Here is an 11980-nt window from a genome sequence, read left to right on the forward strand (position 1 = left end):
TGTCCACAAGAGGCCAAACCATTCATACAGTAAGGCACTGTGAAAAAAAAACCTTTTAGGGAAAACCCAGATTGTTTTTATATACTGTAATTGCATCCCCATTTTGTCAATTCCATGATATTCCACGTTTTACTTTGCTGGCCTGGCAATTCGGAACAATTTAGTGGTTCAGTGTCTTGCCAAAGAATTTCTAATTCTGAGGTTCTGAACTGGTTGCAGTTCCCACTTTGACTCCATATGAGGGCGCTCACGGGCGAGTGCAGAATGAATGAGACTCTGAATGTTGCATTCAAAAGGGGAGGCAAAGAAAATACACACTGCTGGGTGTTAGATTATTTTAAAGTCGCTTTTTTGTTCTAAAAAGCCTTTTAAGCAGTGACGTCATACACATCGTACGGTCGAAGATACTGCTTTACGACAAGCTCTGAGTCGCTTCCTTTTTTCTCTCGAGGCATCGACAACACAGCTGACAGGTTAGACTCTCCCTGTCAATACATGTGCTAGAAAGAGGTTTGCTAATGTTTTAAAGAACACGCCGAAATATTCACTCTGACATTCTGGTTCCGCTTCGGATGCCGTCAAGCGGGATCTCTGGTCGTAATCAGTCGTTCACTGACCAATCAGCATTCATTAGCAGAATGCTAGCGTGTTATGGGCAACAAGGACTCAACCTGTAAGAAATCGAAAGGACATCAGTACTCGTTCATTCATCTTTCAACCTATAATCCATGTTGAACTTGCACAATCAAATCTGAGATTTCTCAACGACAATCAGGCGAAAGAGACAAATTTAGCCGTCTAGCTCCATAGAGTCCCATTCATTCTGCACTCGCCTGCGATCACTCCCAGTGGATCTCTGGTGGAACTGCAACCAAATTTGGTACAATGGGGCTAAATAGGGAGTGAAAAGGCTCTCTGTAGATGGGATTTGGTCTTGCTCAAAGACATTTCAACAGCTACAGCTGTCCATGTCCTAAAACATTAGGTAGCTCATTTAAATTAAATTAGGTAATGAAGTAAATTAAGAATAAGGGCCTTCCAATTGACACGTCAGCTAACCTGGACTTTAAAACAAGAAAAAGTCTTTTACATTAGAAATCTCTTTTTAACATGACAGATAATATATAAAATACAGGACACACAATCACTATAGCCTTGAAAAGTCAAATACTGTCAACCAAAAAACTCTTGAGACTCATCAAACACTAAATTTAAAAGATCGTTCTTGGTTTAAAGATTTGTTATAACGTAAATATTATCAAATCCGATGTTTTAAATTGAAAAAGTTCTGAAATTCCAAGATGGACCTGCTAATAGACACTGACAGTATATCAGTGTGTGTGTGTGTGTGTTTCAAGGACTCTCCTCTGAAAGCTGTGCAGATGTTGTGGGTCAACCTCATCATGGACACCTTCGCTGCACTGGCTCTCGCCACCGAGCAGCCAACCGAGGAGCTGCTGCTCAGGAAACCGTACGGTCGCGACAAGGCGCTCATTTCCCGCACCATGATGAAGAACATCCTGGGACACGCCGTCTACCAGCTAGCCGTAATCTTCACCTTGCTCTTCTATGGTCAGCGAACACAACCACAGCTACATTATCTAAAGCAGACTCACTTAAAAAATCCCTTAAAAACTATTAAACTTGTGTACAGAAAACATCAAAATATCCTAATTACAAGGCACTTACTAATTAATCGTAAATTTATTATTGTTTAAATGAATGGAATGTTTGATGTAAAAACATGAAGATTGAGTTGATTAACACATCTTTTTCTATTGATACATTTATTTGACAGGGACAGTGCAAATTAATGAACATTGCTGTAAATATGCCAGAATTAGCCAAAAGGCTAGTTTTCATCTGTAGTCTCTGCTAAGTACTAGTGCTTTGACCCTCCCTTTCACAGGTGAGAAGCTGTTTGACGTTGACAGTGGCAGGGACGCCCCCATCCACGCCCCGTCCTCTGAGCACTACACCATCGTGTTCAACGTGTTCGTTCTGATGCAGATCTTCAACGAGATCAATGCCCGCAAGATTCACGGCGAGAGGAATGTGTTTGAGGGCATCTTCAACAACGTCATCTTCTGCTCTATCCTCGTGGGAACCTTTGTCGTACAGGTAACCTGTGAGAGGCGAGGCAATCGTCATACCTGGGCAGGGTCACAGTGTAAAGTTACCGTAGACTGTAAAACTGAACGGTGTGATTTCAGAAAACCCATTCATTTTCTCTATAAGGACTTTGATTATCAACCATAATTTCGGAACCATCCAGGGTAGCCTTACTACTATCTACGAGATTGTGAAACGGCGGTCACTGTTGAGTTCTATTGGCTTCACTTTTCAGGCCCGGAGGCTATATCCACCTCTGTTGAAGATTCCCTGTATGATGTCACCTCTCTTTCCTCCTGTAGATCATCATTATTCAGTTTGGTGGTAAACCATTCAGCTGTGTTTGTCTGGCCATCGATCAGTGGCTATGGTGTGTCTTCCTGGGTTTCGGCAGCCTCTTGTGGGGACAGGTGAGACACTTTTAGCCATCATTTTAATAGCAAACAGGAAATAGGGGAGATAGGGATGACTTGCAACAAAGTCTCAAGCCAAACTGGGTGCGTTGTGATTACAAGGTCAGTATCTTAAAACCCACATTTACTGCCAGGCTGCAAAGAAATAATATCTTTTTGCATGAATGCTGAATAATGATTAGAACTTTATAGGCTATTTGTGCAGTAGTGACTTTTAACTTGCCAACTACATCTTTCTTTATGCCCACAACAGGGCGCTGGCATGAACTAAAGATCTGTAAATGAAACTCATTACTTCTCCAGAGGTTTCACATGTAAAGCCTTCCAACAGCTTCATGGGCAATAAAGTCTGTTCACACTGATAACTATAACCATAACTTTAACGACATGAGCATCCACACTGCTGAACGATAATGTTCTGTAAACGTTGGCGTCAAGCACGCACTGCACGCTCCAGATGATAATAATACATAATACACTGATACAGCAGACCTTGCCATGTAAGATTAAAGAAATATCTGTAGTAATATTCTACATATTTGTGGATTCAGGTACATTTTATGAACCAAAAAGGCAAAAGCGCCAGAGAGCGTTCAATAATCGTCATGGGCGATGCTAAGCGCCGGCTGGAGCCACGATCCCGCTGCAAAATAGCCTCGGAAGAAACTTGTTTTGGTGGAACATGTTTGTCAAAAGTTGTTTTAGTCGTGCAACAGAAAACTCAGATTGCACAGATAGTCTAGCTAGCTGTCTGGATTTACCCTGCAGAGATCTGAGGAGCAGTTAACCATAGTCCTCACAAATCCACCGGAGGTTAGAACGCCAACACAAAGAAAGCGGGAGGTAACGGACATCCGGCCGAAAAGAGTGTGGCGGTGTTTCCGGCAGGAACGGAGCAATCCCGGAAGTGGAACATCGTGGATATAGACTACCAGCCGTATGATAATAAAATCCAAAACACAAGATTCACTCTTAGTGGTTTCTGTGACATTAGAAATACGCCACGCCACTGACCACCTGTGTGGAACCAATCTCTTCGCAGTGTCATGTTGTAAATTTAGATGGATTTAGATTATCTGTCAGTGTTTCTGTCATTCATCAAATCGCTCCGAATCGTTCTTGGTGTGGACAGCCCTTAGTTTCCTCCCAAATTATAAAATAATTATAGTAATGAAGACCTGGTTCTCTGTGCAGCTGATCATCATCATTAGACAATAAAAACTGTCTCCAAAACTCCAGGGGGTTCAGGTCACAGAGATGTTGAGGAAAAGGATGTTTTTGTCTGTCCCCCTCTCAGCTGGTAACCAGTTTCCCCACTAGCTGGCTGAAGTTCCTGAGGCTGCCAGGTCAAGGCACGCAGCAGGAGAAGATCCCTGAGGGCGGGCTGGATGAGACCAAGACTCAGGAAGAGATCGACCACGCTGAGAAGGAGCAAATTAACAGAAAGAGGTGGCTCCGCAGCTACAACCGCATTTTGACGCAGGTATTGTTTCACCTTTGAAAGGAAATTCCACCTGGGTCCTATTCTCATAGCACTGTCCACTCTATGATGAAGAAATTCAGGAAATGTGATTGACAAAACGAGGTCTTGTCTTGTTCTCATGAATCAAATATCGTGGATTGTCTCGTGAGCCGAGTGTCTCGTCACACCTCTATTTACAATATGTGCTGCCTGCTTTGATATACGTATCAGAGCCACCTATTGTTATGATCCATAGTCAGAACAGACATTACAGAATGAGAATAAGACCCGGATAGAAAACACTAAAATGTTCCTTTAACATAAAACCCTGAGCTGGCTGTTTTTCCTCATCTTTCAGACTCGTGTAGTGGATGCCTTCAGAGGTCCGGAGAAACCTGAGTCTCGCAACTCCATCCACAGCTTCAAGAGCAGCCGGGAGTCCTGCATGGAGGACTCGGTTGCTCAGGTCCCCCTGATCGACGAAGATGATGCTGCTAACAATGAAGTGGTATGAAGATTTCATATCATCGTTTTATCATGGTTATTAGTATTCTCTGTACTGTTCAAATGTGCTGAAAATGTTCAAAAAGTAAATATACAAAAACTGAACTGATTTCACCAAGTTTTATATTGAAACCCACAAATCAAATAAGCAGCACTATGCACTTTTTGGGGTGCCTTAACGAGCGTTATCTACCGGACTGAATTGAATCGCGGATTTCGGTGCCTTATTTAGGTGCCACTGAAATACCTGTGCTTCTCTTTGATGCTCCGAAACGGACGTTAGAGACAACCTAAACATCGCCACATGTCACGCTAGTTAACACTACACTTGGCAGCAGGTAACGTTAGCCTGCCGTTAGCTAGCAGCAGGGGATGTGTCACCTTTTTCAGCCCTTCTGAGTTTGCAGGTATGGTAAAAGCAAATAAAGGAACAGCAAGAATAGTCCGGTAAGTTCAGAAAATGACATCACTTGCAGCCTTTAAACTAGGAATGGACAACACATCATGTCATATTGCCATCTTACCATATTATGATATCCAAAATCAAAAACGATATCTGTTGTTGTATCGCGATATCAATATACTGTAATATTGTTATATATTGCCCAGCCATAAATGCGCAATCGAAAATCTTTTAGATAACACAAAGCTTTGCTTTCTGTACTCCAAAACAACAAACTCCCCAGAACGCCTCTCTCCCCACTCACCCTCCACACCGCTGTCTTCAACGTGTCACCTCGCGAGATTTCAGACCGAGACTTCACCATGTTCCTATAATCAAGTCACACACTTATACAGCGTTCACGCTCAGTACTGGAACAATTTCAAAGATTTTTGTTCACATTTGTCACTTGGACACAAACTACATGGGAAAATAGAGACCAGGTTGAAAAATGGAAGGGAAAACTAAAGAACTGACAAAGGCAAACCTCTAAATCACGTCAAACCCAAGCACCAACTGCAGCTGAGGTCTGACTAGATACGCCTGAGAGAGAACAACATCAAGGGCCCTATCTTGCACTCAGCGCAATTGCCTTTGTACACCGACACATGTATCATCCCTATTTTGCACCCGACGCACAGCGGACTTTTCCCTCCACAGATGTATTTGCTCTCCCGGGGGCAGTTCAGCGAAAAGAAGGTGTGTCCCGGCGCAAACGTTACTTGGTGCTATTCTGCAGTTTCAGAAAACAATTCCGCCACTGACCAGGATAAACCTGGTCTAAAGTCAGTGGCGCGTTATTCAGATGCTATTTTAGGGGCACATGCTTGGCCATAATGTAGTGTGTGCACAACGCGCATACACTTCTCTCATCTAAATGGATGCAGCAGTTCCCATTTTTGCAAACCATACATAATTACAAAGGTAAATTTTACTGAAAATGCGCTTCAGGTGTTTGGATAGATCAGGAGGCACTTTACAGTACAGTCCTCAAAAAGTCGCAGCATTCTTTGTGGCTTGTTGTGATTTACACAACATTTCCATGAATCATGGATGTGTTGATGACATAAATGAAGAAATATTAGAGGACTTAAGGAGACGTGATGTTGAACTACGGCGGGATCTGGTCCGGGAGTAATGCGCGATGTGCTCCTGATGGAGCGGGTGGACGGAGATGGAGTGGGGGGGAAGAGGAAGGGGCACAACAGGTGCAGGTGGTGCGTTTGGAGGCCCACGCTCCATGGCTGCAGCAATCCTCTCCAGACTTGAGGAGATGCGCCCGAGGGGCCGCAGCAACTTCGCCACCCGGCCAAGACGGGCATTTATTACTTTGCCGCATCTCGCATCGGCAGCTCCCGCTGGCGTGCACCAGGCAAATCCGCCGTCATAATAGCAATCTGCCATGGAACAAGCGCGCCTGCTCTTAAAGGGAATGAGAGATGACGCTCTGATTGGTTTATTGCACGTTACGCCCAAACCACACCTAGCTACTTCAGACCAACCCATTTTAGATTTGCGTCGGGCGCAAGAGTCATTTATCCCTCCGGTATAATAGCAACAGCGCCCGAGATCCGCCCACAAAGCTACTTGCGTTTTGCGTTTCATACTTGCGTTTCAGATCGTTAAAATAAGGCCCCAGGAGTCACAGGCATAAGCACTTTATAATCAGCAGGGGGAAGCATGTGACACAATCATAAAGGTGCAGTGAGTGATTCTGTGCAAAGATTGCTGATATTTGAACTCAACTGCCAAACAAATACAACCCCCCCCCTTACACAAGCCCACCCCCAAAATGCAAGATACCTCGCACCCGCGCACATCCAAATGCTGCCCTCCCACTCTACCATAAACCGCTGCCTTGTTCGTTTGGTGAATAGTGTTGTTTGGGTCGTGCTTTTCTTCTTTTATTTTTTTTTCCAATTTACACAGCATATTATAACAATATTCCAAGTTGATTCGTTAGATGACCGTGAGGAGATATTCACTGAATTTGACAAAAAGTGTATTGCATTAACATCACTTACTATATATTTAAGCTTAGAATTGAAGTCCATATTGTTTTGTTTGTTTTATGTAAGTGTTGTATTTATTTGCATTTTCTTTTGTTCTGACTTTACTGTTAAACAGTTCATGGGTTAAAATCAGTCAATTATATCTTTGCCCAACACCTCCACAGGTGTTATGAATGGCCAAACACACGTGTGAGCCTCCTTGGATCCCCTCAGCTTGAGCTCAGAGAGACAGAGGGGCGAGAAGAGATTCAAAATATTTTACGTTAATGACTTGCATTTTGTAAATTGATCAGTTCCTGTAAATGACTTGCTTTCGTTGAGTTGAAGTCACAGCATGGAGATGCAATTAACCTTCTTGTAGTTGTAAATGTCGTAGCTGGACTTAAAGTTCTTGTTTTGTTTTGTTATTTTGGCATTTCTGTGACCTCTACTAAGGGTACACTTAACTTTGTATACAAAAAGGGTTTGCCTAAATTTGGGGGGGAAATGCTAAGTTGATAGTTTTGTGTTAAACTGACAGAAAAAGTCACAGGGTGGTGATTAACTTTCTTGTAGTTGTAAAAGAGCTGAGACCCATGGGTATTAAATGTAATAGCTGGCCTTGAAGTTTTTTTTTTATGGTCACTGTTGGGAATAACCCATAAAAAGCTCAGATTTAAATGTTACGGATGGCATTTTAGATAAAATAATTAACTGTAACATTGAAACCCTTGAATATCCTCAATAATATGAACTGTGATACTTTTAGTTTTGTTACCATCTTTTAAAATAAAAGCAAACTTTCAAACAGGAAGACCCGCTGATGATTGGAAAACAGGAAAAATAAATGTTGGTTGATTTGATTTGATCAATAAAGTCATATTCCTTTGGGAAACTGCATTTGAGCAGCAGAAGTGTGTGTGTGTGTGTGTGTGTGTGTGTGTGTGTGTGTGTGTGTGTGTGTGTGTGTGTGTGTGTGTGTGTGTGTGTGTGTTCCTGGGTGAAGATTACACAATCATTTCCAGCTGTCATTCATATACGATGACCCACACCTACTGGCCGGAAGGCTGGCCTGGAGAATCCGCTACCTTCTTCCTGGCCTTAACAGGGACAAAAAGGCTGTAACCCGGGTGGTTGGGATCTCTAATGATCCTCTTAGTCTTATTTTTGCAGCACCTGGTGGTGAGTGTGTGTGTGTGGGCGCGCTTGTAATCTGTCATAATTAGATCTTGCCGCATGCTTCTGGGATTGCTCTCCTCAATTTATAGAGCATTTGATATTAAGAACCAATATAGTCAGATAAATCTGGGAGGTCTTGCCATGCTTATATGTGAATTGAAGGGACTATGTTCTTGGTATTTACAATAATAATTCATTACATTTGTATAGCGCTTTATTATAGTCACTCAAAGCGCTTCAGGGAGGGGAGCTACTCTACCGTCACCAATGTGTAGCATCTACATGGGTGGGTGTTGCACGGCAGTCTTACAACGCCAGACGCTCACCACACATCACCTCGGCAGAGAGGGAGGGGAACGTGTTTTTAGTGGTGGGGGAAACCAGAGCCCCCGTAAAAAACCCACGCAGACACGGGGAGAACATGCAAACTCCAACACAGAAAGGCTCGGGACGACCAGGGTTCAAACCCGGTACCTTCTTGCTGTGTGAGGCCACAGTGCTGCTTAAAGGTGCCCTGCCATACAAAACCGTTTTTACTTGCATTTTTTGAAATATGTTAGGTCCATATGTGTTTGTGTTATGTCGTGAATGTGAAAATGAACTGCTCATTGGCTAGCTGTTAGCCAATCAGATTCAAACCGCTTAGCTTGTTAAATATTAATGAGAACTGGCAGAAATTGAGCTGAGTCTTCCTGCAGTCTTTCTATACCACGCTAGAATGGCTTGAAACAAGGTAACCAAGGCATTTTTTCCACAAAGAATGTTACAGAGTCCATGGTAGAACTTCAGGCATTACCACAAAGTAAAGAAATACGTGTGGCAGGGCACCTTTAAATTATTTTAAGCAGTATATAATAGGCACCCTGAAGAGCATTAAGACATTAAATATAAGGGAACAAGTTGTTCCTTCAGTTTGGCCAATTAGAAGCTCTGCTTGGCAACAGAAAAAACAAAAAGCCAGCCTCTCCTGTGACAGTTTGGGCTCGACAGGATACAGATACTACAGACCCTTGAGTCAAAAAAACCATGATGGTGCTGATTCACCAACAGTCACACCAGGGATGGAATATCCAGCTGCCAAAGTGACTGAAGCCTCCCATTGGCTCACAGGAGGACTTCGCTATATATATTTCTCCTTCCAGATATCTGCACACAAAATGTGTTTTATTGAGGAAGCCCGGGGCTGCAGTTTACCCCTTATCTTGAGGCCGCACTGAATCCCCCTCCAAGGGCTCACACCCCAGCCCCCTGCTTTTTTAAATTCTCACCATATTTCCCCTTGCACCTCCAAAGATGTCCATGTTTAGCAGGGATACAGATAAAGTGGTGTATAGCCAGTAAGTATAGCTGAGCTGAGCCATGCTGTGTGTCCTTCAGATAGGAGGGGTCTTCCATCAGTGTCCGCTGCGAACTCGACAGCATCTTTATAGCTCAGCCGTCTAATGTGAACTAAGTAGTCTGGGCTGCTGGGATGGTAGAATGAGAATTGTGTTATTAAGGGCTGTGATAAAGGTTTTAGATAGTTTCATTTATTAAACCTCAGTACTTTTATATCAACTGAAATCTGGAAATAAGCCTCGGATATCTAAAGGTGTCCGATTATGTTTTATTTATTCTTTGATTTATTCTTATTCTTTGATTATTTCTGATCAAAATTACAAAAACTTTTCTATCTTTAGAATGGATTTTTGGGTAACATTATTTATTAGACACTGATACTTAGACATAGCAATTTTTCTTTTTTTGTCTTCTTTTTTTTTGTCTTTATTTTACCTTTATTTTACCAGGGAAAAGAATCATATTGAGATTCAAATCTCTTTTACAAGTGAGTCCTGGCCAAGAAGGCAGCACATAGAGGATACACTTTAACAGACAACAAGTAACCGACAGACAGGGATGGACAGCGATATAAGCGATAAAAACAAGCGCAGACATGTTGAAACATTTGATTTTGTGTGCAATGTTTATGTTCCTGGAGAACAGATGATTATATACAGTCAAAATTTTTGTCTTCTCTGTGTTGTGTTCCCTATTATTCTTCACTTTTTTTCTCATTTTTTGGCCCATCTTTCTTATTCTAAATATTTAGATTATATTAATAACTAGCAAGCCAGGAAATAGGGCCTTTTAAAGCTCAAGTCACAGCGTCTGCTGTGGGCCTAAATTCCTTCCTTGTGTGTCTTTTTTTGGAAACCATTTACATGAACAGAGTATGTCATTAATAAATAACCCACATCTAAACACTACATTGCTGTTTATTTAAAAAAAAGGAGTAGGAGTAAACCTCTATATGTGGGCGAGCACTCTACCAGGTGAGCTACCCAGGCACCCGATAAATATATATAAAAACACCATAAAGTCTCAACAAAAATGTAACAAATTAAGGATTATAAGACTATTCATTTGCATGAAATTGTGCAGATGTTCTTGTTATTTAGTCCACCCTCTTTAACTGTTGGGTCAAGGGTGCAAGACCGGTCTTGGAAAGAAAAAAAATCCTGACTGAACAATTTAATGAAGTTGTAACTTTAGGACAAACAGAGCCAAACATGGCGATGAACAGGGGCTTCCTCTTGCAGGAAGGATGTGGAATGGTGTCAGCAGTATCCAGAGGTGTCAAATAACAAAGTACAAATACATTGTTACCTTACTTAAGTAGAAATTTTGGGTATCTATACTTTACTTGAGTAATTTTTTTACAGCAGACTTTTTACTTCTACTCCTTACATTTTTTCCGCAATTATCTGTACTTTCTACTCCTTACATTTTAAAAATAGCCTCGTTACTCCTATTTCAGTTCGGCTTGTTTTCATTCCGGCTTGTCATCGTTCAAAAAAGCCAAAAACCTATCCAGATAAATCGCGCCATCCGGAGAGAGTGAATTTGCTTGTGGTTGGATGAGAAGTATAGACATATACCATTCCGACACCCTATTGGTTTGTACGCGATCCATCGCCCCTGCACATGACACAAATCACGTCACACTCCAGCAAGGAAATAGCAGACGTATGTAGCCTAGTACTAGTACGAAGATGTCCGTGGCAAAGACCCAAGAGAACTCGAGCGAAATGTCCCGACCAAGCACCAGCGAGGAGGCTGGTAGCCAGGAAGACCAGCCAACCCTTCCACAGCCCTGGCCGTACCTGGAATTTTTTTTTGAAGTGGTTGGATGCAAAAACAACTCCTTTCGAATGCGCTGCAAGCTCTACGTACCCAATTACCACGAGCTAATTGTTTCCAAAACATTACTTATGTTTTTTTAGTTTTTTTTTATTTAAAGTTTTTAATTTATACTTTAAGTCAGGGGTGTCAAACTCATTTTCACTAAGGGCCACACTAGAAAAAGGGAATCAAACCAAGGGCCAGACATGGAGAGTTTATTGGCGTGCTTTTGTTGCTGCATGTCACTTTTTTGTGGCTTTCTCAGACATTTGTCACCTTTTATAAATTTGTTTGCTTTTTGTACGCTTTTTGTCGCATTTTTGTTGACATGAAGCCCTACAAAAGACAGCAAAAGAGTTCCTTAGCCATAATAGAATTTAGCAAACCAAGCAAAACAATATGTTTTTTTTTAACAACAACCTGTTGTTGAATATGAAATATGAATATGAAAACTCTCTCTCTGCTTCTGGGGGAATTTCTGAGTCTCAGAGTCGGCAAATCTGCCATATGTCTGCTTTGAGTGTCAGGTAATTGCAGTTTAAAAAAACACATTCCTGTGTTTTTGGTTTGGCGCACAACTAGGAGGGCCAAAATTGATTGTGGACCCAAATTGATATACGGGCCGGTTCTAAATCTGCAACGGGACGGATTTGACCCGCAGGCCTTGAGTTGAATCGATTTTTGCAGTTCCTAGAACAAAAAAATTCCGAGAACT

The 11980-nt window shown here is 42.0% G+C and overlaps 1 protein-coding gene across 1 annotated transcript in view; it reads left to right on the forward strand.

Annotated features, from left to right (window-relative positions):
• The window catches only part of LOC120553294 (plasma membrane calcium-transporting ATPase 2-like), a 52293-nt gene extending 44520 nt beyond the window's left edge, over positions 1-7773 (forward strand). The window contains exons 16-21 of the mRNA XM_039791560.1: positions 1359-1572; positions 1910-2121; positions 2415-2522; positions 3823-4008; positions 4346-4495; positions 7110-7773. Of these exons, the coding sequence (XP_039647494.1) occupies positions 1359-1572; positions 1910-2121; positions 2415-2522; positions 3823-4008; positions 4346-4495; positions 7110-7118 (879 nt within the window). The 3' untranslated portion in view covers positions 7119-7773. The remainder of the gene's footprint in view (positions 1-1358; positions 1573-1909; positions 2122-2414; positions 2523-3822; positions 4009-4345; positions 4496-7109) is intronic.
• Positions 7774-11980: the final 4207 nt, after the last annotated feature.

Source organism: Perca fluviatilis, chromosome 2 (assembly GCF_010015445.1).
Source record: "Perca fluviatilis chromosome 2, GENO_Pfluv_1.0, whole genome shotgun sequence".
Lineage (NCBI taxonomy): Eukaryota > Metazoa > Chordata > Actinopteri > Perciformes > Percidae > Perca > Perca fluviatilis.